The following is a 27,851-nucleotide window of genomic DNA, read 5'->3' on the forward strand; positions in this document are numbered from 1 at the left end:
CTAGAATTGCGGTGATACTTGAGGCAGTGGTGAGCTTCAGAGTGGTGCAGACATCTCTGGCTTCTTCCCCAATAAAGTAAAATAGCAGTTTTACTTTCCCATGTTGTCATGTTCCTGAAGGGCTAGGTCTGCATACACCTGTAACTCCTCCTTCCACCAGGTACATTGCTAGGCTAGGTGTGTGTCTGAAAAATCCAGGACTATGCGGGGGCTTCACATAGAGTTCCTAGATAGATGAAAGTTCAGCCAAGGAGCTACTGGCCCTGGACACAGGCACTCCTATAAGGATCCAGCTATTAGAGACACCAGGAGTGGACAGGAGTCATGAGGGGTGCAGTGGCACCCAGGTCATACAAGGGGACTACACAAGAGGGATAAGTGACCCAAAGGAACAGGAGACACTTACAAGCCAGCAGACAACACCCAGAGAGCCTATAGAGCTCATAACTGAATGGAGAGACAAAGAACCATCCAGAGGCTAACCCCACAGGGAGAAGGAGACTCCACAGAAAGAAAGTTTGCTAGACTTCGAGTGATTGCACACGTCCATTCCACTTCAGGCAACTCACAAGCAGTATGGTAAGGACAAGGGTTTTGGAGGCTGAACAGGAACTGCAACACAATTTGTCCAAATCTAGCATCAGCCCTTGACGCTTGTTGCTTGGGAAGTAGCATAATGACTAGTGCAAGTATGTACCAATGAACAGGTTGCAGCCTTGCAAATATCACTTGAGGACACCTGACCCAGGAATTTGTGTGAGCAGGCACCCACACTCTGACTACCTACCACAGGTCGTGAGAAGGAACTGAGAGAAGGTCAGGGAGGTCCCTCCCCTTTATACCATCAGCTAGAAGCCTAAGCAAGTGGGGAACTCATGGGCGCTGAAATGGCTACCCCTATGAGGAAAAACTATCCAGCTTGGGTGAACTGGGAGGGCACACGCACGTAAAGTGGAATGGACATGTGCAATCACTCAAAGAAGAAAGTGGGAATGCTTTTCACAGGGTGGTATGTGGAGGAATTGGATGGAGTTTCTAGCAACCTCTCCCTTTCCTTATTTTTCAGTTTCCTACTACAGGCTTTCTAGGTGCCCTGCCACCTCCGCTCATAAGAGGAACTGTTTCTGTGCAACAATATGCTTCTGATTAGGTGGGTGTAGTGCTTCACATCCTGCACTGCACCAGGTTGGGATTTGCAAGAGCCTCACCTTATGTGGCAATTCAGTGTGTGTGGTGAGGTACAGAGGGGCTGTGGGGGTGAAGAAGGAATCTTACCACCTAGATTTTGGAAGCCATGAGCTCAGTGGATCCATGAAATTGTGTTTCCCCTGGTTGTTCTCCCAAACTTCCCCTCCACAGTGGTACAAAGGAAGCAAAGCTCTCGAGTGAACCCCTTACATAAATTCCTGCAATCCTGTCCCCTGGTTCAGCAGGATTGAATGAGGAGGGGCCAGAGCTCAGAGTCTAAGCTAAGCTCATACATAATTTTGGCACAAGGCTGCCACTACAGGGTAAAAGAGAAGCCTAGAAGAGAAGAAATAGTTCCACTTAGTACAGCTGTCTTCTGGCCTCCAACGTAATAGCAGAAACTTCAGGCCTGTTGTTGCTGACTGACTTGTTATTTCCCTAAAAGATTTGTGGAGCTGGTCCCAGAATCTGGGCAGTTTAGGGAAAGCTAACCAACAACAAAACTGTGTGCCCTTTTCATCTCAGATGTCCCTAACAGGTAAATATTTTAATCTGTTTTAATTTTTTTTAAATGACCTGAAAAGTCTTAATTCTGGGGGCTGAGACTTGTTCCATGTATAAACGTATGATGTGGGGGTGCATCTTCATCACAGTTCTTTGATAAGTTAGGTACAAGTTGCCTTAATGCTGTGTTCAAAAATGTTCACACCCATAATTTGCATGCATGAACACAGTGTTTCTGTACACTTTCTGCATATAACTATGAATATCTGAGCTTTACAGTCTTAACATATCTTACTAAGAAGCAAACTAACTTTATTTTCAGTGAGCATGTTTGGTAAGTATTTGCTGGAATATACACACATGGAAATTGTACAAATTAACAATGCAGCACCGTAATAACAGAATTTTCTTTAGACCAAATAAAAATAACTGTAACACAGCAGATTAAAACTACAGAAATAAATGAAATACTAAGTTATAAACATTTAACTTCCCTATTTTTTGAAAGACATGAGAAATAACTTCTCAAAAGAAACCTCAATTCAACCTTTAAATGTTACTGACCTGATTTTTAAAGGTGCTGAGTGCTCACAAGTGATTGACTGCAATGGGAGCTACAGGTGCTCAGCACCTTTGAAAATCAGACCATAAAGCACTCGGTAGCTGTGGGTTAGCTGGCAATTAGTCCCTCTCTTCTGCATAGCAGTGTGGCACAGTTTTGTCTGCATCATTCACAGAAATGCTGCACTTTAATGTAGTGCTTCTGAGATCTATACTATTCTGTTGGCTATGACTGGCTGACTTTGTGATAGAACACAAAGTTCTTATATTAAGGCAGTCATTTTATGAATGCCATCACCCGAAGTGTAATTTCAGGTGTTTTACTGAGGGACCCATAGTTATTCTGGGTATTTTGAAGTAACCACAAATAATGGGGCTGGATGGTGAGTTCCAGATTTGGTCCATTTTTATTCATCACTTAATCTAATCCATACTCGATGTCCTCGTTATCGTCTTGTGGTTTATGAGGGGATCCTCCATTTTCTGCCAGGCACTGCACCTTTTTGTCCTCAGTGCTATTCTCTGTTAAAGCATGAAGACAAGTGAAATTGTGATTAATTGTTTTTATTACTGGAAAAAGAAACAAATCCCAATTATTAAAACCGACTATGAACATTTGCATGGAAATAGTCACAGAAAAATGCTCTGTCTCAACCTCCTGGGATCCTAGTAGGGTACAACAAACTGGGGAGAAGAGAGCACTAAGGGATTTCCTCAGTCCCTTCCCCTCCTCCCCCCAGTCCTAACTAGCTAGGGTCATTGACAATGGATGAACAAACTCCTTCTTCTTTCAAAATACAGCCACAGCATCTCCCATTTCCCCCATGTTTACCTGTTTGTTTTTCTTTTAAATTCTGTTACAATAATCTTACCAGGGCAGGATGGTTTAATGTGACTGTCTTTGTTGTCCAATTCCTCTGGGGTTAGCTCATCCACTTTATTGTAGGCTGCTGATGTCAGTATATCATCTATTGGTTCAGCAACAATCTCTTGTATCAATGGTTTCAAAGGTTTGACTTGTTTAACTTTGATCTCTAAGTCTCTCTCTGGACTCCAAGGCTCTGCTAAGCCTTCTACAAGGAGTCTTGCGGTTTCCCTTTGACTGTCTTCAGGTACCTTATATATATTTGAAAAGATGGCTGTTGGGATCTCTTCTGTTACTGAGTTCTCAAATAAGGTTTTGTTTTCCTCTGATGCACAGTCCTTGTCATCACTCACTTCAGAAATGATTTCAATCTTTGGATGACATGCTTGCTATAAAGGTAGACAAGATAATTGAAAAGAATCTGTTACTACTGAAGTAGCCATTAAGGGATGGACTATTACAATTCAAAGGCAAACTTCTGCTCTCAGATTCATGTGACAGTTCTCAGTTTTAATACCCTGCTCCCACATCATACATAGAACATCCATTTCATACAGAGATCAAGGAAAGCAGAAATATCAGCGTTGCCTGGTGGAGAAGAGCTGAATTTCCCCTAATCAGTTATCAGACATCAGTCTTAAACTGGCATGGCATAGACTAATTACAGTTCATAAAATGAAGGCACACTTGATTAAGCAGGTTTCAGTGTTGGAGGATCTGCAGCCTATAAAACTTTCTAGATACCACTCACTAAAATGATCAGAAACTACTCATAAGTTTTAAGTGGGTCTTTTTTGTTTTTGTTTTTAAAGAATATAAATTCCCAATGTATGTGCCAGGAGTCAATCACCAAACTGAAGTACAAATAAATTATGTCTTTCAGATTTTTTAATTAAAACAAACAACCAAAACAAATCAAAGCTGTATAAATGACAAAGCAGTTGAAGTTATTTCTGACTGTCCCACTTATGCAGTGTGGCTTCTTGGGCCCTGGGCTCTTTTTCAGCCTTAGGGGAGAGGTTCTCATGCAGTATTTCTGGCTGTCTTGTTTGGGGCAGGCTCTCTTGCCTGTCTCCAGTCATTCTGATTGGCCCATTTTTGGATAACAGGGAAGTTGTCTGGCTCCCGGATCCCCGGGGATTCAGCCTGCTCTAAGTCAGGTCATTTACATCAAAGTTCAGCAATCACATGATGTCAGGGGGAAGTGATGGCCAGGGTACACTTGGGGCTACAGGTGCAGCAGCAGCATGGGATCTCCATTGGGACTTCTGGTCAGAGCTAGGGTACTGGGGCAGCCCCAGGGTAACCCTGTGGGGCCCTGCTGGAAGTGCTCTCCATTGGGGCTTGTGTGTCTGAATGACAGCCTTCATCTTGCACTTGGCTTCAGCTCAGGTGGAGTCAGAGTGCTGCTTGGCTTCCCCTAATCCAGGGACAACTGAGGAAGGGTGGACACCAGCCTTGATGGTCTCCCCCATCAGCACTTGTGGGTAAGTCACAGTGTGCTATGGGAGGCAGGTGTCCAAGGATCCTTGCAGCTTCTGATTCTCCTCCTCGGTCCCCTGGAGGGACAGGTGATGTGGGGTCAATACAGTGCAATGGGGGGCCCTGAAGGAGTCACTTGCCTATTCCAGTCCCACATACAGGAATTGGGGTAAGTTTGCGCTGAGAACTGCAGTTTTGATTTATATGGATGGAGGACTTTTAGGCTAAATACAAACTGGGCATCCTTTTTGTATGGACCTTTATTCTTTGCAGGAGGGAAAATTTTGGGGAGTGGGCTTACTCCCAAGGGTCCATGTAAAGAAGGAGGGGATGAAGCAAGTGTGGAAAATTACACATGGGACTAGTTACAGTACAGGGCTGATAGCTTGCTAGTTTTTCTCCCTATTTGATTTTCTGTCAGCTGTTAGCCTCAATAACTACGCGTAAATGATTGTGTCTCATTCCCCAGCACTGCCTGTACAAATGTGTACTGAGTCTTTCTGATTATTTCCACAAGATGGCACTATTCTAACAGATTAAAATGCAGTGCAAGCTAACCAAATAGTAGATCTAGTCAAGTATTTGCATAGAGCACATCAGAACAAATTATTAACTGAGGATTAAAGCATTCCCAAATAAATTGTTTCTGCTTTTCTAGATTCATATCCAGAGGAGAAGAAAAAACTACATGGATTTTTCTGTTGCAGGTGAATCAAAGGTCCTTTTAAGATTGCATAAAGTAGACTCCTGCCTCATGTGAAGGGTGACTAAAAATTCTGGAAAGTTTCTGATGGTGTTTCTATTGTTGCCATTCCCTAGGTACACGTGACTGAAGAATGGGGAGGTGACTAGTGATAAGAAATATTTTCTTAGGTAGCTTTCCAATTTTAATGTATCCAGTTATACAACTGGATTATACAGTTTATCTAATTAAGCCAATATTAATAGTTTCTATATAATACCAGGCCAGAAAAATACCATATTGTATCGTTTATATGTAATTCTATAACAATCGACATTCACCTAGGACTTCACAGTCGCCACTGTGCTGCACATTTTGCTCATTTGGAATCTCACTGGCAACTGTGGGTTTAAAACTAACTCTAGGCTCCTACGAACAGAGCAGAATAAGACTATATCTTAAGGCTGTTAGCAGCATTGGGCCTATGAAACCCAATTGAGCAGTTCTTATTTTTTTCTGTAGAGGGCAGTTTGTCAATCAATCTAGTTCATTATTGAAATATAAAAGAATGATATACATTTACTTTTTTTAAAAGTAAAAATGAAATACAATACACTCTTAAGAGGTCCATCTTATTTAGGTTTCACATTTTTATCTTTTTTTGTTAGTGTGATAATGTGGCAATTCAAATTGAAAGGTAACATGCAACTCATTGTTTCAATGTATAGAGAATGTGCTGGTAAATTTTGCCGATCACATTTTATAAATTAAATAACTATTCCACCTCTCAAACAGAAATGCACAATTTGTACTTTATTGTACATATTATAATGTATTAGTAAATGTGAGTAGAAGAGCACCAGCCTGATAAGAATAATTAGCAAGAAGCTCACCTTTCTGATTGAGTTTCCCTCTATTGGTGAGAATTCACTAACATCCACATCTTCTAAATCAGGCAGTTCCTGAAGAAGATCACAAAATAGCTTATCAACGGTATAGGCAATTTCTAACGCCTAAAAAGCAAAACCCCATAATTTCAGAATTCTGGGTTTGTCAGTAGGGGCAAAATCTCCATCCCTTAAAGTTTAGATCAGAATTTTTTTTCTTTTTTAGTTACTTTAGATCCTCTATTCTATTACATAAAGAGAGATTTTTTTTTCAGTGAGATTACTCATGTCCTTAAAGTTAAACAAATACATAATTATAATTATCTACACACTCAGGGCCCAAATAACAGAAAAAGGGTATTAGATGTGGTAATCTTTCATTATATATACTGGCTAATGTATATTTCTTTATTTTTTAAAAAGATAACTATTGTTGAAATATTAATTATTGCTCTAGACTCAAATAATATGTATACAAAATGACTGAATGGCTATTTATTCCTCATGATTTTTTGTTCAGTAGTTTATATTTTTCATTGTACATTAGATTTGGGTTTTGGCTAACTCTTGGATACATTTTTTTCCAATGAAAATAATTATATTGTAATTGAGTTTTTAAAATTGAAAACCATTAGTAATTTTTTAACAAAATGAAAGCAGATTTCAGAATTCTAAAGAGACTGACTCTGTGCAACAGAGCAGACGAGATCTGGAAGATTGGTAAATTTCTTGACACAGGGAACTTCAGAAAACCACACCAGATGCCACATAGCCCCCAGGCAGGTGATGTTACATTGTCCTTTATATTTTTTTCAGGGAATTTTTGTTGGCAGTGGAAAGTTCCTACAAAGCCTCGGCCACACACAATTGTTTAGCCGGGATATAAGAGGAGTGAATTTGTGGGCAACTGATGTAACCTACATTTGGATCCCTCAAAATAGGAAACAAAATGATTACATACTCAGCCCTAATACATACATCAATGAAAAGCTTCTCTGGTATCTCCAGTTTAATTTGCTCTGTTTCTGCAGACTCATCCAGTTCAGTAACCAGGGCACCTTCGGTAGCCATATTCCCTACTAGTATCTCTAAGGATTAAGAGAAAATATTTAGTCAGTTATTTGTCTGTTACGTCCCTCATTTAGGTCTGTCTCCCTTCTGATATTCAAAGCTATCACTGATCTAAATTAATCTTATCTCCAGTCTCTGGCCTTGTCTACACTAAGGAAATTTGGGTTTTTCTGCATTCATGAAACTCAATGTGTTAGGGTATGTCTAACTTGCAGAAGTGGGTCCAAAGTACATGAGAAATGTTTAAGATTAGGAAAGTGTTATCAGACCCAACATGATGAATCTTTTCTTTCATTATATATTTCCAAAATTTTGTACCCAATCCATCTGGAGCTCACCTTTCTGTCTTTACATCATACCAGTGAATTCCTTTGAATTATATAAGTTAAATTTTTGCATTTTGAAAGAAAGAAATTGAAATGTAGGTCAAAGTAATTGTTTCACTTATAAAGGCACGAAAGCATCAGGCCTTTTTTAAAATTTTATTGGTGTTTAATGCCATGTTACCCAAAACTCCATTTTCCTCAGTTACATACTGTGGAAAAATGCTAAGCCAAGTTCCTCATTCTTACATCCTAGGCAACCCCAATGAATTCAATCAGGTCACTGGGGATGTATAATAGCAAAAAGTTTGGCTCATCATCTCTGTTTCTCTTTTCACTTCTGTGTGGCTCTTTACAATGTACATTACCTTCTTCATTAGTACTGAAATTTGGGCATTTGTGAGAATTAGCTTCTTGCACATCCTTCTGAATGTTACCGGAAATGTTAGTAAGCAGGCTATCCAGATCTTCTTTACTTGATATTTCAGCTAAAACTTCATCATGGGCCTCCATGCTTTCATTTACAAATTTCTTAATCTTCTGAGTTTCTGTCTCTTCAGAAGCATTTGAAATACGTGAAGTATTGTTAGTCACATCGCTGCTGTAACTTGTGGCTGGAACCTCTCCTAAAGCAGTAGGAAAGTCGATAAAGGTAAAGCAGTAGAGCAAGTTCTTGCAGGTTAAGAGTATTCAGGCTGTAATGTATGGTCTTCATCCCTAGCTATCAAACACACACCAAAAGCTCTTTTGTATTTGGTCTATCATTCAGGAATCAATATCCCTCAGGTGGCTATAGACATGTTGTGCAAATGGTTTGCCCATTTGCCAGTGCACAGGCAAAGTACCTGATCCAGGAAAAGCATTTAAGCAAATGCTTAACTTTAAGTATTTGAATTTAAGCCATTGCCTTCAAAAGGATTACTTATGTACCTGAAATTAAGTACATGGTTCAGCATTTTGCTGGATAAGAGCCAAAGAGGGATTTCCTTACATAAATTCCGTAACTCTTTGAGATCTCACCTATTTGTTGTAAAACTCCCTCTAATCTCTAAAATTTTAATCAGTGGGTAGATCCCTGAAAATATGCTTTGTAGTCAAACACTCTGGCAACACTTGGTTTGTGGGCAGTGTTTTGGCCATCTTGCAACCTATTTGCTGTTACCCAAAGTCTCAGCTGGGAAGTTCTACTATTCATATATTGGTTATGTTTAGTAATGTGGAAGGAGACTCCATGGCAGAAAATGAAGTGAGTTGTTAAAATCATCCACACACAGCTTGTATAACAGTGACTACTGATAAGTTACAGGCTCCAGTCCTGACTGTCAATTAATATAGTAGAGAATGATAGCTGAGACATGGGACAGAAAACTGTCTTTTTTTTTAAAAAAAGATCCTTTTTACCTTACTGTATAACTTATCCAGATTAAAATAATACATGACTTGGGGAAATCATTCTCTTGTGCATTTGGGAACCTTTGGGAATGTTGATTTATTTTAAAATATCAATATATGGGGAAAATAACTGCTTGATTCCTTCTAAAATCACTTTCTAGATCAGTTGTATGCAGTATTTGTTGTAGCCGTGTCAGTCCTAGGATATTAGAGACACAAGGTGGGTGAGGTAATATCTTTTATTGGACCTTCTGTTGGTGCTCTCGGAGTGCCTTTCCCAGATCTATGTAACTCAAAAGCTTGTCTCTCTCACCAACTGGAGCTGGTCCAGTAAAAGATATTACCTAACCCACCTTGTCTTTCTACATCAGTGTAAGATATAATCTTTATTATTGCAGCATGCAGTAAATCCTCTAAGCTATAGTCAACGAGCCAAATTCTATTCTCATTTTCTACAGACTTGATAAAAAGTAATATCAAAGTAAGGTAATATTAGGCAGTTAGAAATTCAATTAGACTTAAAGCAGAGAGAAACAGGAGCTTTATCCAAAAGCTTAATCACAAACCTTCCTGGGTCTCTGTTGTGCCTCTATTTTCACACTTTCTAAGTATATCTCTTTCTTCCTTTTCCCTTTGTCTTTTCTTCTCTTCAGCTTTTCGCCGGATCGCTGTTAGCCCATCAATGCTGTCTTGGATCTTCCTTCTCTCTCTGTTCTCCCATTTTTCCCTTTCACTCTTCTCTGCTTCGCGTCCCCCCATGGCCCAGGCTTCTGCACAGGCTCTAATGGCAATAGGCAAGACCACTGTAACACAGTTTTGTAAATACTAGTGGCACAATGTGTTCACGATGAAAGGGAGATTTCAAATGTCTATTTGCAAGGGAAGAAAAGTTACTGAGCAGATGAGCATCAGAAAATATGCTCCCCTGAGCAGCAAGGACTGCTATGTAAGGTACAGATATTTTGTAGGTGAAATAGAACAGATAAGGAACACAAGTTTGTAAAGGCTAGTGAATACAAAACCAGAGTTTGCATCTTTTGTTAGTAAAATTTTTTAAAAGTCCCAAATTCTGATCTCTATGACATCTGTGCTACCACTCTGACATCATGAGCAGAGTTTGGGCTACTGATTATGGAGAAAGGCAATTGTATATAGGAATATATCATAATATAAGGAAACACAATATCTTTCTCAGACTAAGAATTTAGAATGCAGAGCTCCTAACTGTAAGATACTAGTGTATACAAGGCCACCTACCCTCACTTATGACCTATGGTCATAAGAACACAAGAATGGCCACACTGGGTCAGACCAATGGTCCATCTAGCCCAGTGTCCTGTCTTCCAACAGTGGCCAATGCCAGGTGCTTCAGAAGGAATGAACAGAGCAGGCAATCAAAGAGTGATCCATCCCCTGTCTTCCACTCCCAGCTTTTAGCAAACAGAGGCTAGGGACACTCAGAGCATGGGGTTGCATCTCTGACCATCTTGGCTAATAGCCTATCCTCCATGAACTTATCTAGTTCTTTTTTCAACCCTGTTATAGTTTTGGCCTTCACAACATCCCCTAGCAATGAGTTCCACAGGTTGACTGCATTGTATGAAGTACTTCCCTTTGTTTGTTTTAAACCTGCTGCCTATTGACTTCATTGGGTGACCCCTAGTTCTTGTGTTATGTGAAGGAGTAAATAACACTTCCTTATTCACTTTCTCCACACCAGTCAAAATTTTATAGACCTCTGTCATATCTCCTTGGTCATCTCTTTTCCAAGATGAACAGTCCCAGTCTTTTTAATCTCTCTTCATACGAAAACTATTCCATACCCCAATCATTTTTGTTGCCCTTCTCTGCATCTCTTCCAATTTCAATGTATCTTTTTGAGATGGGGTGACCAGAACGGCACACAGTATTCAAGGTGTGGGCGTACCATGGATTTATATAGTAGCATTATTATATTTACTGTCTTATTATCTATCCCTTTCCTAATCGTTCCGAACATTCTGTTTGCTTTTTTGACTGCTGCTGCACATTAAGCGGATGTTTTCAGAGAACTATCCAGAAGAACTCCAAGATCTCTTTCTTGACAGGGAACAGCTAATGTAGACCTCATCATTTTGTACAGGTAGTTGGGATTATGTTTTCCAATGTACATTACCTTGCATTTATCAACACTGAATTTCACTGGCCATTTTGCTGCCCAGTCACTCAGTTTCGTGAGACCCCTTTGTAACATTTCACAGTCTGCTTTGGACTTAACTATCTTGAGTAATTTTTTATCATTTGCAAATTTTGCCACCTCACAGTTTACCCCTTTTTCCAGCTCATTTGTGAATATGTTGAACAGCACTGGTCCGAGTACAGACTACTGGGGGACACCACTATTTATCTCTCTCCATTCTGAAAACTGACCATTTATTCCCACCTTTTGTTTTCTGCCTTTTAACCAGTTACTGATCCATGAGAGGACCTTCCCTCTTATCCTGTGACTGCTTACTTTGGTCAGATTCTTCTTCTCCACGCATGACAAAAATATTGATAAAAATGGAATGTGTGATCATTAGTATTTAATCTGCATTGCTATGTAAAGAAGACTTCACTATTTCTCACCTGTCCTTTGGAAAAACTGGCCTATCATCCAGGTATGTTAACTGTTTTAGTCGAATAGTAAGTGTCCTTCTATAATTAGGAATTTTCTTAATCACTTCATTTCCCATCAAATTCAGCACACGCTATAAAAGCAAGGTACATAGTTTTTTTTAAAAAGAGGTAAAAATTAACTCCATATAGGCACTTTCTCTATAATCTGTGAACCCAGGAGGCTTCAAATAAAAAAAAAGAAGAAAAAAAAAGAGTGATATACCCCAACATGCAAATAACATGGGGAAAACCTCCAATCATGGACAAAGTTGCATTAATAATATTTGATTTTTTTTAAACTGCTACAGTAGTATTTGCTGATAATCACAGATCTAATTTTACTAATTCCCTATTCAATCTAGCTATCTCCAAGCAGTTTTTCGGTAGTTAAGGTCCAGTTTAAATTACAGTATAAAAATTATTTTCCATCTCATCAGGGCTATCTTTGTTTTTACAAAGAAAACAAGCTTGCAGGTACAATACAGAGAAAAAAAATGTCCCTGAGACTAGAGTAGGTAGCATTAAGATTACAATCAGGGTCTTTGGCAACCATCTGGAGCTTTTCTAACTGTACCATACTTGGTTATTTTTCCTAGAATTCAAATCATCTATGGAACGTGTTTTAAAAGTTCAGGGGAAAGAATCAGAGAAAATATTTAGAGACTATAACAAATCAATGGAGCTGGGTGAATTTTTTGGGGAAAATACTTTATTTGCCGAAAAATGCAGCTTCAGGTTGACTGAAACTGTTTATGAATTTGGGTTGAATTCAGTGAACAGTTTCAGCCGGGGAAAAAATATTCCAAAGAAGTTGAAACATTTTCTTTTGCATTTTAGCTAGGTTTAACTTCAAAATAAAAGGTGTGAGTGGGGGGGAGCTGTGTGTTTAAAAATAACCAAAAAACACCTGATGTCTAAATGTATCATTTTGGGGCAAAAGATTTTGTTCAACCCAAATCGATATTTTACTTTTTCAGTGAACCAAAAATTCAATTATTTGCCCAGTGCTACTAACCATATGCTCTATCTCTAAAGCACCTTCTTCTAATGAAGATTAAGTTCTACTATTATTGTGCATTCAGTTCTCTCCGATAAGACAATTTAATGAGGCTATAGTCTCAAACTCATGTGGGTGAACATATACAAAACCCCTCATGTATATTTTGCTTACCAAATCAGGCATGGTCTCCAGGACATTTAGAATATTTGGATCATCTAACTTGTTGTGAGAAAGGTCAAGGACACAGATAGTTGGGCACTCCTGCAAGTGCTGTATGTCTTCCACTGTTTGTAACTTATTGTGAGCAATCTGCAGAGTGTGCAGAACGCTCAGACAAGCTGTTGGACAATAACAATACAATGAAAGGAAAATTAATTCACAGCCTTCTGTGCAAGGAGAATTTTCTGGACAGAGTAGAAAACTGCAGCTTTAAATATCGTGATTTTTTTCACTTTGTGACTGTTTCATATACATTTGATATCTGGCAATGTATTTCCAAGCCTTTCCCTCCCCCAAACACACTATTTCCGTTTCTTTATCGCAAAGCCTAGAACGCCTGAGTTTGTTTTAAATGCATATTTATCTTTTGAACTAGTCAATTACACAAAAGCAAGAGTTACTATTTCAAGTTACACCTAAAATACACAAGTGGTGGTGCACAGAAATCCCTCTTTATCATGTCAAGTGTAGCTACCTCAACATGGCATAAATTCCTCTGCAGTCCGGAAAAAATTTGGCTATCCTGTCCTTGGCCACTAGAGCACATCCAACTTAAAAAACAAATGAAAAAGTGCTACATAAAGAGGAATGAAACCAAAGGATTCAGTAGGTTTTCCAATGTAAGGAATAACTTCATATAAATTGTTCAAGCCATCACTGTAAGTAACTGTAAAACCTGTTCTTTTGATCAATTAACCCCTCCAAAATTTTAAACACATAGGTTTGACTTTCCATCCAAAAGCCTCCTGAAATTGCTTCTGTACGTTTTGTAATATTTTAAGCCAATTTAAAAAAAAGCCTGCAAAATATGTTCACTAATTATTAGTAAGATGATGCATGGAAAAATGAATGCAACATAAATGAAACACACTACACTAGAAATACTTACAGAGGTTTTCAATTATCTTGATAGAATTGTTACTGAGGTTGAGCGAATCCAGCTTTTGCAGAGGTTCCAGGTTTTCAATTTTATTTATTAAATTGAGGTGCAAGTACAGGCAGCGCAACTCTGTCTGAGCCTCCAGGTTCTCAATTTTTGTTAAACCATTGCATTCAAGCCACAGACACTTTAATCCTGTATACTCTTCAAGATTCTCAAGGCGGTCAAATCCTGCAGAAAACAGGGTTTAAATAAGAAGAGATTGATTAATTTTTCTCTATATTCGTTTTCAGCCAATGATGCTGATGTAGACTATGATCCATGACAGTGAGGGTATAGCTTTTACAGTATTTCAATTGAATGGACATAGTAATCAATAGTTCTGTGTTAAACTATTGAGTGAGTCTGTCACCTGTGCAGCTACAGTTTTAAAATCAGCAGGGTGAGCGTTACCCTGACAGATTTTCTTAGGGCTGGAGACTTTCTAGGAGCACAAAAAGAATGAATACAATGGCCACAAACAGTCACAAGTAAGGAATTCTGTCCACTAAGAAGATACTCAATGTTACAACCACCAACATGTATACAAAACCTGAAAGAGCCCATGCAGTACCCAGCACGGTATTCTGCACACATACGACCATTAGATTTATAGCTAAAACAGGTGTTAGAAAGGAAAAATTGGCATTTAACTGAAATTAGTAATATGGATCAAGCAAAGCAAACATTGAACAAATTATTAGATGGGACAGATGCAGTATTGAGCACCCCTGTAGGGATGGAAGGGATGGATTGATGTCCAAAGTATCCTCACTACAGGCATTATTTTTGCCATACATTATATGGGAGGAAAGATTATAACTTTAAACCAAGAAATGCCCAGAGACCAGCCTGGTTCAGTCCAACCTGTTTCTATCCCTCTTCAAGTCACAGTTAATCCAGCAGCAATACCCACAGTCACAGCAGAGGAGAATATTTATGAAGACATGCATAGCATAAAACCATATCAAGTACCAGAACCTCCATATGTTTCTGTATGTCACCAACAGCCTGTAGAAACAGTATATCAATCCCCCGAGCATCCATATGAAGAAACTACTAACCCTTAATTATACTATACATATAAAAGTTTTAAGTTATATCTGTAGTGAGTTATAGTGCTTGCTGTGTATTGATATATAATTTTTGTGTGACGGGGTTCTTATTTTTCCATAATATTCATCCCATCAAAGAGAGGGGCTTTTAGTCAATTAGTGTATTTAATAATTTATTAGAAGATTTATTATTGTGGTTTTCCCAAACATCGCCCATTGGCACATTCTTTACAGTAATCTTGTAATTTTACTGGTTAAGGATTATTTCTTGACCTACTTATGTCATCTCTCCTTAGGCCCAGTATGGCTGAAGCCTGTAAGATTTCAGGTTAGCGTGTAGGTCTAGCATTATAGCTTTACTTTGCTTATATATCTAATACACATTCATCACTCATGCATGCTTGCCAGTCTTATACTCCTCTGATCCTATCCTACTTAAACCTAACCATCACACATTAATTAATTATACTTAGCCACAACAATAAATCTTTCTTAAATGATTAAATAAACTAATTGCTACAAGTGTAATTAGCCACTGGAACAATTTATCAAAGGTTGTAGTGGATTCTCATTATTAGCAATTTTTAAATCAAGACTGGAATCAAACAAACAGGAATTAATTCAGGGAAATCCTATGGCCTTTGTTACACAGAAGGTCAGACTAGCTGATCACAGTGGTCTTTTCTGGCTTTGGAATCTATGAACTGCTCTCGTTGAAGTCAATGACAAAACTCCCAGTGACTTCAAGAATCAGGCCCTGTGTGGTGGGGCAGTCGCCCCACCCCCTGAGAAAAGGGCTGGAACAGGCCTTTAGAGGCTGCATAGACTGGCAGCCAATCAATAAAGGCCTGTGGAGGGCCAATCAGGGGAAGGAAGAGGCAGCCAATCAGGGCTGGGCGAGGCCCTATATAAAGGCGGCCTAGCAGAGAAGAAGGTAGTCTCTCCTTGACTAGTGAGGGAGAAGGACAGGCTCCTGAAGCAAGGAGCCAGCACCTTGGACAAAGCAATGCTGGGCAGGCTCGGGGGAGCAGGAGAGGGGTCCAGCCCTGTTACCTGCCAGGCTGCAGACCCTGCTACAAAGGGCCAAGAAGGTGCACAGGGCCATAGGGGAAGTGGTCCAGGGAAGAATAGGCGGACAAGAGGGGAACGAAGGAGGCTGCTGCTAGAGAGCCCCTGAGTTGGGACTCAGAGTAGTGGGCAGGCCTGGGTCTCCCCCGTTCCCCACCTTACAGTGCACCTGGCTATGGAAGATGGTGGCCAATACGGACTGCAACTTGCTCCTGAGCTAAGGGGATAGACTTTGGATTGTGGTTGGCCACTGAGGCAGGTGTGAGTTCCAAAGATGGCTGTTAACACCCCCCCTCCCTCGCCCCGGAAGGGGGTGAGTCTGAAGTAGTAGGCATGCTGGAGAGCAGCATCCTGAAGCGGACGATGCCGAGCAGGGAGCAATGCGGGTCGCAGGGCAGCAGAATGGACAATGGGCAAGACACTACATGCTGAGGACACTCTCCAGTGGACACAGCTAATTCCTGGAACAACCAACGGGAGGCACCAGCGGTGGTGAGTCTTGACCCCGTCATACCCATCAAGAAGGAAGCTTAAAGATTCACAAAGGTAATGATTTTAAATCTCAAAAGACAATAAGTTGGCATAATGGCACAAATAGTGCCCCTGAATGGGAGATGGGCTCCCTGGAGACTTAGCATGTTATATATAAAACCACTTTTAAGTTGTTATGGAAAGGCTAGCTATACCACATAAAAATGTCCTTAAAGACAACAAAGGGCAGCATTCACATTAGCTCTAGGAACTCTTTTTTCCATTTATTAATACTAGAATGCAGGAAGTGAAGGATCCACATTTGGGTATTGCTCACTAATAACAACTGATGGTATGAGAATGCAATGTGCTTGCTTTTTTTTCTGGGCATTCTTTATTCATCAATACATAGGTTCCTGTAGCTGAAAAACAGTCTCCTTCTAAAAGAATATTTAAGAAGGAATAAGGTACATTTTTGCTCATGAGGTATTCAGGACCAATATTTTAAACCAGTGTCTTTAGAAGTGAGAAGCTAGTGTTTTGATTCAATGTGCCACCTAGATCCCGCCTTGATTTATAGTAACTTGTTTTTCATGAATATTGTTAAAGTCACAGTTTAGAAGTTAAAAGTACATTTGAAAGAGTAAGATTCAAATTTAGATTAACTGGTTGTCTGTAGCAACATCAAAACTGTCAATCCAGAACATATCAGTACTCCCTCAGTTCCAGTATCTTGTCTCCAATACTGGCATGTTTCAAAATAAGTTGAAAACACTCCAAAAAGGCACCTAGTCAACTGTGCAATATTTTATCATAACAGAAAAAATTGCTTTCTAACCCCCACTGAAAGTCTTAACCCTTAACCATGAGGCATAATAACCCTAGTATGTTTTGCCTAGCTAGCTCATGTAGCTACATATGCTGGATTTTTTTCATACATGTATATAAACTCTCTCTCAAAATTCCACAAAAGCCATAAACCCGATTGATTTCAGCTGATGATTAATATCACAGCTGACTAAACAGTGTGTAAAGAAGAGTATTTCCTTATATCAACTTTAAATTTGTTGTCTTTAAATGAAGAATCACATAACTGGCTGACACAGAAGTGCCACAAAATTAATCAAAGTTGTCCCTGAATCCGCTAGCTTTGGTCATTAGAATCTTATTCTGCACAACGTTGAACATCCTCTGCTCCTGGTCAATTTAATGGAAGCTGGAAGATCTTCCAGGATCAGGCCTTAACACTGATGCTGAAGTACTTTTGTACATTGCTGTTGACTCAGCTCCACCCCAAATTAAATTTTTCCATCAAATTAAATTATATTTCTAATACAATGTTCAGAAACCTTCCCTCAGTGAACTGTATCCAAATCGCCTGCTACATTGCTAGTTAGAACAATAATTCTGAAATGTGTTGTTTTTTGTTGGTTTTGGTATGGCTTACCTTTATAATGTAAATATAGTGTGTCATTCAAACATGGGGTCACATATAATTTTTGCTGTTTGCAGATGTCTCGCAGGAGCTTTTTTGTCATTCTAAAATATTGACAGGAAGTATGAACAACTTAAAAAACCTTTAAAGTATAAAACACATTCTGAAAGCTTTAATATCTGCCTGACTTCAAATAGCTGAACAATCTGCTTCTTCAATGACATTTAACTCATTAGCTGCTTTACCCTTTCAGAACATTACTCAGAGTAATCATATAGTAGTTATTTTAGAACTGCTTTCCATTTCTGCTTGTTTAGAGTGCAGACGTTTCGCTTATCATTTTCTATGCTGTTAAAAAAGGAAAACAAACACGAAATTACATCAGCTATTAATATTTCCTCATCAATTTAATTAGCTAAGCAACCACATGATCTTTGTGATCCATATGGGTTAGATCTAACAAAGTGATCTAACCCATATGGAGCCCCACATGCAGATCAGTGCTCCTGTCTTTTAGTAATCTGTGTATCACCTAACACATGCTGGTTATTATCAAAAATAGAACTGTTTTAATATGTAAGCTTTTAAACTTAAATATTTAACATATATAAATATATTTGAAACAAGCTGAAAATATTTTTGTCTTTGAGGAGACTAGATTTTACTAAAACATGTATAAAAGGTTAAAAGAAAACTTTAGTAATTTATCCCTACCTACAGTACAAACTTGTATCTAGTTTTGTTGGGATTAGTTTATAACAAGTATTAGACATTACAAAATTATATTTCAGTGTTAACGTACTCTATTCTTGTTGTTAATGCAAAAAATGCACAAGTTGAACCTCAAAGCCCCAGTCCTGCAAAGACTTAAGCATGTGCTTAACTTTATACATTGAATAGGACTACTCAATTGCTTAAATTTTTGCAGGATTGGGGCTTAAAATGGTCAGATTTTTCTTGGCAGGAAGGCAGGCCCAAAGCAACACAGTAAAGCTGAGGAAAACTGGTAGAATCAGGACCTTAATAAATGAAACTGTATTTAAATTTTTACTTATTACTTTGAAATTTAATATTTCTGAGAAACACAGTTCTGACACAACTGACTGGTCACTTGAATTCATTAGGCAATAAAATATATGGGTAATTGTTAGAATGTAACTAAGTCCCTATAAACATCACATGGCTGGAATAATCCCAGAAGGACTGAAGATTCAATAAAAACTGAAGGGGCTTATAAACATTAAGCAAAGCCTCTACATCTAAACTCTTTAGTGTTAGTAGCAAATGCTAACTATTTTATGCATGATAGATCATAGTATTTGGGGTTTTTTTTACCTATTTGTAACATTTCATTGCTTTTCACTATGAATCTACACTATTGGAAGCCCTTGAATTAAATTCTTGGCACATCCAGGCAATGTATAGGCTCATGATAAAATATGCTACTTCCTTTGGAAACAAAATAATCTCATTATATAAAGTATATGTTCCCTTCCAAGATTTTTCATATGAATTTAGTTCTTCAGAAAGGTGTTGGCTGGTAACCCAAGGGACTGAAATTCTGTATGTATCTAGGTTTCAGAGTAACAGCCGTGTTAGTCTGTATTCGCAAAAAGAAAAGGAGTACTTGTGGCACCTTAGAGACTAACTAATTTATTTGAGCATAAGCTTTCGTGAGCTACAGCTCACTTCATCGGATGCATACTGTGGAAAGTACAGAACATCTTTTTATACAAATAAACCATGAAAAAATGGGTATTTACCACTACAAAAGGTTTTCTCTCCCCCCACCCCACTCTCCTGCTGGTAATAGCTTATCTAAAGTGATCACTCTCCTTACAATGTGTATGATAATCAAGGCGGGCCATTTCCAGCACAATCCAGGGTTTAACAAGAACGTCTGGGGGGTGGGGGGTATGAAAAAACAAGGGGAAATAGGTTACCTTGCATAATGACTTAGCCACTCCCAGTCTCTATTCAAGCCTAAGTTAATTGTATCCAATTTCCAAATGAATTCCAATTCAACAGTCTCTCGCTAGAGTCTGGATCTGAAGTTTTTCTGTTGTAATATCGCAACTTTCATGTCTGTAATCGTGTGACCAGAGAGATTGAAGCGTTCTCCGACTGGTTTTTGAATGTTATAATTCTTGACATCTGATTTGTGTCCATTTAGTCTTTTACATAGAGACTGTCCAGTTTGACCAATGTACATGGCAGAGGGGCATTGCTGGCACATGATGGTATATAGCACATTGGTGGATGTGCAGGTGAACAAGCCTCTGATAGTGTGGCTGATGTTATTAGGCCCTGTGATGGTGTCCCCTGAATAGATATGTGGGCACAGTTGGCAACGGGCTTTGTTGCAAGGATAGGTTCCTGGGTTAGTGGTTCTGTTGTGTGGTATGTGGTTGCTGGTGAGTATTTGCTTCAGGTTGGGGGGCTGTCTTTAGGCAAGGACTGGCCTGTCTCCCAAGATTTGTGAGAGTGTTGGGTCATCCTTCAGGATAGGTTGTAGATGCTTAATAATGTGTTGGAGGGGTTTTAGTTGGGGGCTGAAGGTGACGGCTAGTGGCCTTCTGTTATTTTCTTTGTTAGGCCTGTCCTGTAGTAGGTGACTTCTGGGAACTCTTCTGGCTCTATCAATCTGTTTCTTCACTTCCGCAGGTGGGTATTGTAGTTGTAAGAATGCTTGATAGAGATCTTATAGGTATTTGTCTCTATCTGAGGGGTTGGAGCAAATGCGGTTGTATCGCAGAGCTTGGCTGTAGACGATGGATCGTGTGGTGTGGTCAGGGTGAAAGCTGGAGGCATGAAGGTAGGAATAGCGGTCAGTAGGTTTCCAGTATAGGGTGGTGTTTATGTGACCATCGCTTATTAGCACTGGAATGTCCAGGAAGTGGATCTCTTGTGTGGACTGGACCAGGCTGAGGTTGATGGTGGGATGGAAATTGTTGAAATCATGGTGGAATTCGTCAAGGGCTTCTTTTCCATGGGTCCAGATGATGAAGATGTCATCAATATAGCACAAGTAGAGTAGGGGACGACAGCTGAGGAAGCATTGTTCTAAGTCAGCCATAAAAATGTTGGCATACTGTGGGGCCATGCGGGTACCCATAGCAGTGCCGCTGATTTGAAGGTATACATTGTCCCCAAATGTAAAATAGTTATGGGTAAGGACAAAGTCACAAAGTTCAGCCACCAGGTTAGCTGTGACATTATCGGGGATAGTGTTCTTGATGGCTTGTAGTCCATCTTTGTGTGGAATGTTGGTGTAGAGGGCTTCTACATCCATAGTGGCCAGGATGGTGTTATCAGGAAGATCACCGATGGATTGTAGTTTCCTCAGGAAGTCAGTGGTGTCTCAAAGGTAGCTGGGAGTGCTGGTAGCATAGTCCCTGAGGAGGGAGTCTACATAGCCAGACAATCCTGCTGTCAGGGTGCCAATGCCTGAGATGATGGGGCACCCAGGATTTCCAGGTTTACGGATCTTGGGTAGTAGATAGAATATCCCAGGTCGGGGTTCTAGGGGTGTGTCTGTGCAGATTTGATCTTGTGCTTTTTCAGGGAGTTTCTTGAGCAAATGCTGTAGTTTCTTTTGGTAACTCTCTACAAGCCATTACCCTCTGATCCCACTGAAAGTGATGTTGGAGAGCTGCCGAGCAGCCCCTTGTTCATATTCCAACCTATTCATGATGACAACAGCACCTCCTTTGTCAGCCTTTTTGATTATGATGTCAGAGTTGTTTCTGAGGCTGTGGATGGCATTGTGTTCTGCACGGCTGAGGTTGTGGGGCAAGTGATGCTGCTTTTCCACAATTTCAGCCCGTGCACGTCGGCGGAAGCACTCTATGTAGAAGTCCAGTCTGCTGTCTCGACCTTCAGGAGTCGTCCACGTAGAATCCTTCTTTTTGTAGTGTTGGTAGGGAGGTCTCTGTGGATTAGTATGTTGTTCAGAGGTGTGTTGGAAATATTCCTTGAGTCGGAGACGTCGAAAATAGGATTCTAGGTCACCACAGAACTGTATCATGTTCGTGGGGGTGGGGGGGCAGAAGGAGAGGCCCCGAGATAGGACAGCTGCTTCTGCTGGGCTAAGAGCATAGTTGAATAGGTTAACAATATTGCTGGGTGGGTTGAGGGAACCATTGCTGTGGCCCCTTGTGGCATGTAGTAGTTTAGAAAGTTTAGTGTCCTTTTTCTTTTGTAGAGAAGCAAAGTGTGTGTTGTAAATGGCTTGTCTAGTTTTAGTAAAGTCCAGCCACGAGGAAGCTTGTGTGGAAGGTTGGTTTTTTATGAGAGTATCCATTTTTGAGAGCTCATTCTTTATCTTTCCTTGTTTGCTGTAGAATCATAGAATATCAGGGTTGGAAGGGACCTCAGGAGGTCATCTAGTCCACCCCCCTGCTCAAAGCAGGACCAATCCCCAATTAAATCATCCCAGCCAGGGCTTTGTCAAGCCTGACCTTAAAAACTTCTAAGGAAGGAGATTCTACCACCTCCCTAGGTAACGCATTCCAGTGTTTCAGCACCCTCCTAGTGAAAAAGTTTTTCCTAATATCCAACCTAAACCTCCCCCACTGCAACTTGAGACCATTACCCCTTGTCCTGTCATCTTCCACCACTGAGAATAGTCTAGAACCATCCTCTTTGGAACCACCTCTCAGGTAGTTGAAAGCAGCTATCAAATCCCCCCTCATTCTTCTCTTCTGCAGACTAAACAATCCCAGTTCCCTCAGCCTCTCCTCATAAGTCATGTGTTCCAGACCCCTAATCATTTTTGTTGCCCTTCGCTGGACTCTCTCCAATTTATTCACATCCTTCTTGTAGTGTGGGGCCCAAAACTGGACACAGTACTCCAGATGAGGCCTCACCAATGTCGAATAGAGGGGAACGATCACGTCCCTCAATCTGCTGGCTATGCCCCTACTTATACATTCCAAAACACCATTGGCCTTCTTGGCAACAAGGGCACACTGTTGACTCATATCCAGCTTCTCGTCCACTGTCACCCCTAGGTCCTTTTCCGCAGAACTGCTGCCTAGCCAGGATGTTGATCAGGTGGTTCCGCAGTTTCTTTGAGAGTGTGTGGCACAAGCTGTCAACATAGTCTGTGTGGTATGTAGATTGTAATGGATTTTTTACCTTCAGTCCTTTTGGTATGATGTCCATCTGTTTGCATTTGGAAAGGAAGATGATGTCTGTCTGTATTTGTACAAGTTTTTTCATGCAGTTGATAGATTTCCACTCCATACGGCTAAATGCAGTGCCTTACATAATGACAGGTTTCAGAGTAACAGCCGTGTTAGTCTGTATTCGCAAAAAGAAAAGGAGTACTTGTGGCACCTTAGACACTAACCAATTTATCTGAGCATAAGCTTTCGTGAGCTACACCTCACTTCATCAGACGCATACTGTGGAAAGTACAGCTACTACAGGACAGGCCTCACAAAGAAAATAACAGAACGCCACTAGCCGTCACCTTCAGCCCCCAACTAAAACCCCTCCAATGCATTATTAAGCATCTACAACCTATCCTGAAGGATGACCCAACACTCTCACAAATCTTGGGAGACAGGCCAGCCTAAAGACAGTCCCCCAACCTGAAGCAAATACTCACCAGCAACCACGTACCACACAACAGAACCACTAACCCAGGAACCTATCCTTGCAACAAAGCCTGTTGCCAACTGTGCCCACATATCTATTCAGGAGATACCATCACAGGGCCTAATAACATCAGCCACACTATCAGAGGCTTGTTCACCTGCACATCCACCAATGTGATATATGCCATCATGTGCCAGCAATGCCCCTCTGCCATGTACATTGGTCAAACTGGACAGTCTCTATGTAAAAGACTAAATGGACACAAATTAGATGTCAAGAATTATAACATTCATAAACCAGTCGGAGAACGCTTCAATCTCTCTGGTCACACGATTACAGACATGAAAGTTGCGATATTACAACAGAAAAACTTCAGATCCAGACTCCAGCGAGAGACTGTTGAATTGGAATTCATTTGAAAATTGGATACAATTAACTTAGGCTTGAATAGAGACTGGGAGTGGCTAAGTCATTATGCAAGGTAACCTATTTCCCCTTGTTTTTTCATACCCCCCCCCAGACGTTCTTGTTAAACCCTGGATTGTGCTGGAAATGGCCCGCCTTGATTATCATACACATTGTAAGGAGAGTGATCACTTTAGATAAGCTATTACCAGCAGGAGAGTGGGGTGGGGGGAGAGAACCTTTTGTAGGGGTAAATACCCATTTTTTCATGGTTTGTGTGTATAAAAAGATCTTCTGTACTTTCCACAGTATGCATCCGATGAAGTGAGCTGTAGATCACGAAAGCTTATGCTCAAATAAATTGGTTAGTCTCTAAGGTGCCATAAGTACTCCTTTTCTTTGTATGTATCTACAGCCTGATCCACAGCCTGATGAAGTCAGTTGGATTCTTTCCTTTGACTTTAAAAAATGCAGCAGAACAGGTATGTCAGAGCTAACAGCAATGCAATGTTCCTCCATATTATCTCCTACTAACACATTAAGAACTGTAATTCATATATCATGTCCATTCAGTAATTGGTCTGCCTGTTGAAACTTTCAACAAGATTACCAATTAGTACTAGTTACAGTGGCAGATTTTGTGACGTGCACATTTGTCCACTGGGAAATGGACTGAGAAAACTACCCCTTTTCACATTTGCCACTGCATAACCTTCAGATGGTAAAAATCTATACTAACCCAAGACAGATTTGAACCAGAATCCTTAGAGAAAAAGAAAAGATTTACATCCCACCCCATTGAGCCACCTACTACATGTTTTCTTTGTTAAAATTTTTCTCTGCATTAGAAATATTCACACTCAGGTTGCTAAACAGTGTATTGTCTGCAGTGGTACTGAGAAAGGGTCCAATCCTACAGACAACGCTTCCATTAAGTTTGCGCAATTATCTCTGAAGCCATTAAATAACCCTTCATGGTGAATTCAAAATGCAATTTGCTACTACGGCCATCAAAAAGCAGTATGAATTTTGTGAAATGTCAAAGACAATTTTTGATTTCTTGATTGGCATCAGGTTCATCTTATATACCATTTTGCTGCATCATTTAAGATAAACACAGATCGCAAAATCCTGGCTCTACTAAAGTCAATGGCAAAACTTCCATTGACTTCAATGGAACCACAGTTTCACTCATTAATAACATTAAAATAAATTACCGAAGGCAACCTTTGTTTTCTTCTGCCTTGTGACTGGATGAATTGGTCACTGGTTTATGATCACCACCTGACTGCTGCTCATTCTGTTGATACGTTTTGGATACAGTGTACACTGTTTTCTCTTCAGATTTAGTATCTTCTTGTTATGTAAGGAAAAAAATTGCCATATAACAGTATGAGTGTGACACTTACATTGTTTACTTTCTAAAGAGAAATATTAATTTTTAAAGTCAATTTCCATAAAAATGTTCAAGTAAAAGCAGTCTGTCCCAAAAAACTTGTTAACTTTTTTTAAAGGAAATTGCAGCTTTTTTAGAAGCAGTAGCTATTAATCACAGACAAAGAGTATTCCAATATTTTGTTTACTGCTTACCTCTAGATACACTCTGCTATGGTAGTATCTATGACTCCAAAAATGAATGGTAACAATGGGAGCATTAGTAACAGAGCTCTTGTAGTTTCTTGTTGCAATGATATGATTGTTGCATATTAAAGCTATCCTCTTAATTTTACTGGTGATTTGGTATTCATATAGGACTGACAACCTTGCATGTAAAGAAACTAAAATAATAGTACATCCATATTATTACAGGGCACCTTAGTTGCTAGTGTAGCTTTTCCATATAATTACCTGTTTTTACAGCTATCATCATATCTCCAGTGCTGTAATCATTCAAAATCTCTTCTGACTTCCTTCGTACATTCACATCATCTATGATTCCCTCTTCAGGCTGTGGCTCTACATCTTGTGGTTGGGACTGTAGTTCTGCCATTTAGAGAGCAAGAAACAAGATGGCGTCAGCAAATATTTAACTATACAGAGCTAAATTATGCTTTCGGTTACACCAGTTGGGAGTTCATGGAAGCTGTCCGATTACAAATAAGGGCAGAATTATTTACACAGTAAAAACTGGAAGGTCATTAAGGTTCCTCTTCTGGCCTCAGTTAGGGGAAAAACTCACTGAGTTCAGTGGGAGCAGGAACAAGCTCATATTGGATCATATTTTGATCCCAATTACACTAGCATAACAGAGCAGGATATAGCCCAGTGCAAGTTGTATCCATGTGAGTAAGGGCAGCACTGGACATTAAGAGTTCAATTGGTAAAGCATCACCTTCTTAAGACTACAAAAATTAAGTAGCCACATGATCACTAAATTCTTTCTAGCACAAAACACTACGGTCAAGTGTTAATGTAGCTTTTCCTTTCAATTACCTGTTTTTACAAGACTATTTTCATTGTTTGTCTGGATATCTCCATTTCTGCAATCACTTGGAGACTCCTCTGTCATATCTTGCTCATTAAATTCCTCCTTGATTCCCTTCTCTGGACCAGTCTCTCCATATGGTGGTCGCATTTTAAGCTCTGCCATTTAGATGGACAACAAGTTAGGGTATGACCTATTAGCCAATCCTATTACTTTTAAACTCATACAAAATTTCCAATGGCTTCAATGGGAGTATTTCATGAGTAAGGACCAAAACTCCAGTCCTGCAATTGGATTGGTGTGGGCAGACACTTGAGTCTGTGACTTTGTGGGCAGGAAGGTAAAATCACAAAGACCTGATTGCAGAATTGAGACCTAAAACAAGACTGAAAAAACATATTATGAAAAAAAAATGGATTTTCAAAATCTTTCCTGAAAACCATCCTGATGTCTTTTTTGAGAGAAGGATGAAAAAGAGCAAGCACTAAAACAGAGTAAATAAGAAAGGTTTAAACCAAACAAAAAGTTAAACAAACATGGTAGTCACACAAGATCATGGTAAGGTTATATTTAAAAAACAAAACTCCCAAGCCTATCAACATAAATACAATACATAACTATCAAATTGTGTGCCTGTCAGCACCCTGGTCACTTCATGCTAGATAGAGCCCTTAGGCTCAGCCCAGAGAAAAGGGCAGAGCATAAACTGTACCACCCCAAAAGGAGCACAGGAAAGAATTGTGCCTCAGAGAGACATAATTCCTCTCTTGCCCTAAGAGGAATTAAGTTTCTTCAACCCTTTTCAGGATGTTATTGACTGCCCCTTATGTACTTGAGTGGCTACTCTGGCTGGGGAATAACCAAAGGCTCCTCCCTCTTCTCTATACCTCTCCAAATTTCCACTGAGTTGGAACAACAAGCTGAGTTGCTAGGAACTCAGTCACATAGGGAAGTGAGAGGGTGGAATCTTACTCCTCTGTGTAGCCGAGTAAATGCCAGGGACAATTTAACCCATTGCTTGTATGTGGATCCCTTTCCCCACTCTATTTATCTTTTATCATTTTAGATTGTAAACTCTTTGGTGCAGGTCCATATCTTCCTCTATATCTGCAGAATGCACAGCAAAATGGTGGCAGTGCGCATTACCACAGCACAAATATTAAATAACAAATGCCAGGCCAGGTTCATTTTGACTTCTTGATCAAAACTTGGCTGAATTATAATGCTTAGATATGGTGATGAGTGCTGCATAAAATAGACAGTGGTGATATGAAGCTTGGAAACCATACACAGCTCTGAGCTTGTAACGTTTGTCCAGTATCAGAAGATGTGAACTACTATGGGTCTGAGTCCTGCATAGAGGCTGCTGGGTCATTTTGAACCTGAAATTAATATTCTTATTTCTGAGCCCTGGTCTACACTAGGAGTTTAGGTCGAATTTAGCAGCTTTAAATCGATGTAAACCTGCACGCGTCCACACGATGAAGCCCTTTTTTTCAACTTAAAGGGCTCTTAAAATCAATTTCCTTAATCCACCTCTGACAAGTGGATTACCGCTTAAATCGGCCTTGCCAGGTCAAATTTGGGGTATTGTGGACGCAATTAGACAGTATTGGCCTCCCGGGGGCTATCCCAGAGTGCTCTATTGTGACCGCTCT

The 27,851-nt window shown here is 39.9% G+C and overlaps 1 protein-coding gene across 1 annotated transcript; it reads right to left on the reverse strand.

The window, feature by feature from the left end:
- Nucleotides 1-2,636: 2,636 nt before the first annotated feature.
- DNAAF1 (dynein axonemal assembly factor 1) lies at nt 2,637-26,358 on the reverse strand. Its single transcript, XM_077831312.1, has 13 exons — nt 26,202-26,358; nt 25,617-25,751; nt 24,986-25,124; nt 17,772-17,863; nt 13,701-13,922; nt 12,764-12,930; nt 11,563-11,684; nt 9,522-9,736; nt 7,932-8,189; nt 7,148-7,257; nt 6,176-6,244; nt 3,126-3,507; nt 2,637-2,775 (listed from the first exon to the last, which is right to left on the reverse strand). Exons 1-13 carry the CDS (start codon nt 26,356-26,358, stop codon nt 2,672-2,674), a joined length of 2,172 nt encoding a protein of 723 aa, XP_077687438.1. The 3' UTR covers nt 2,637-2,671.
- Nucleotides 26,359-27,851: the final 1,493 nt, after the last annotated feature.

The sequence above is a fragment of the Eretmochelys imbricata genome, chromosome 12 (assembly GCF_965152235.1).
Source record: "Eretmochelys imbricata isolate rEreImb1 chromosome 12, rEreImb1.hap1, whole genome shotgun sequence".
Taxonomy (NCBI): Eukaryota; Metazoa; Chordata; order Testudines; family Cheloniidae; genus Eretmochelys; species Eretmochelys imbricata.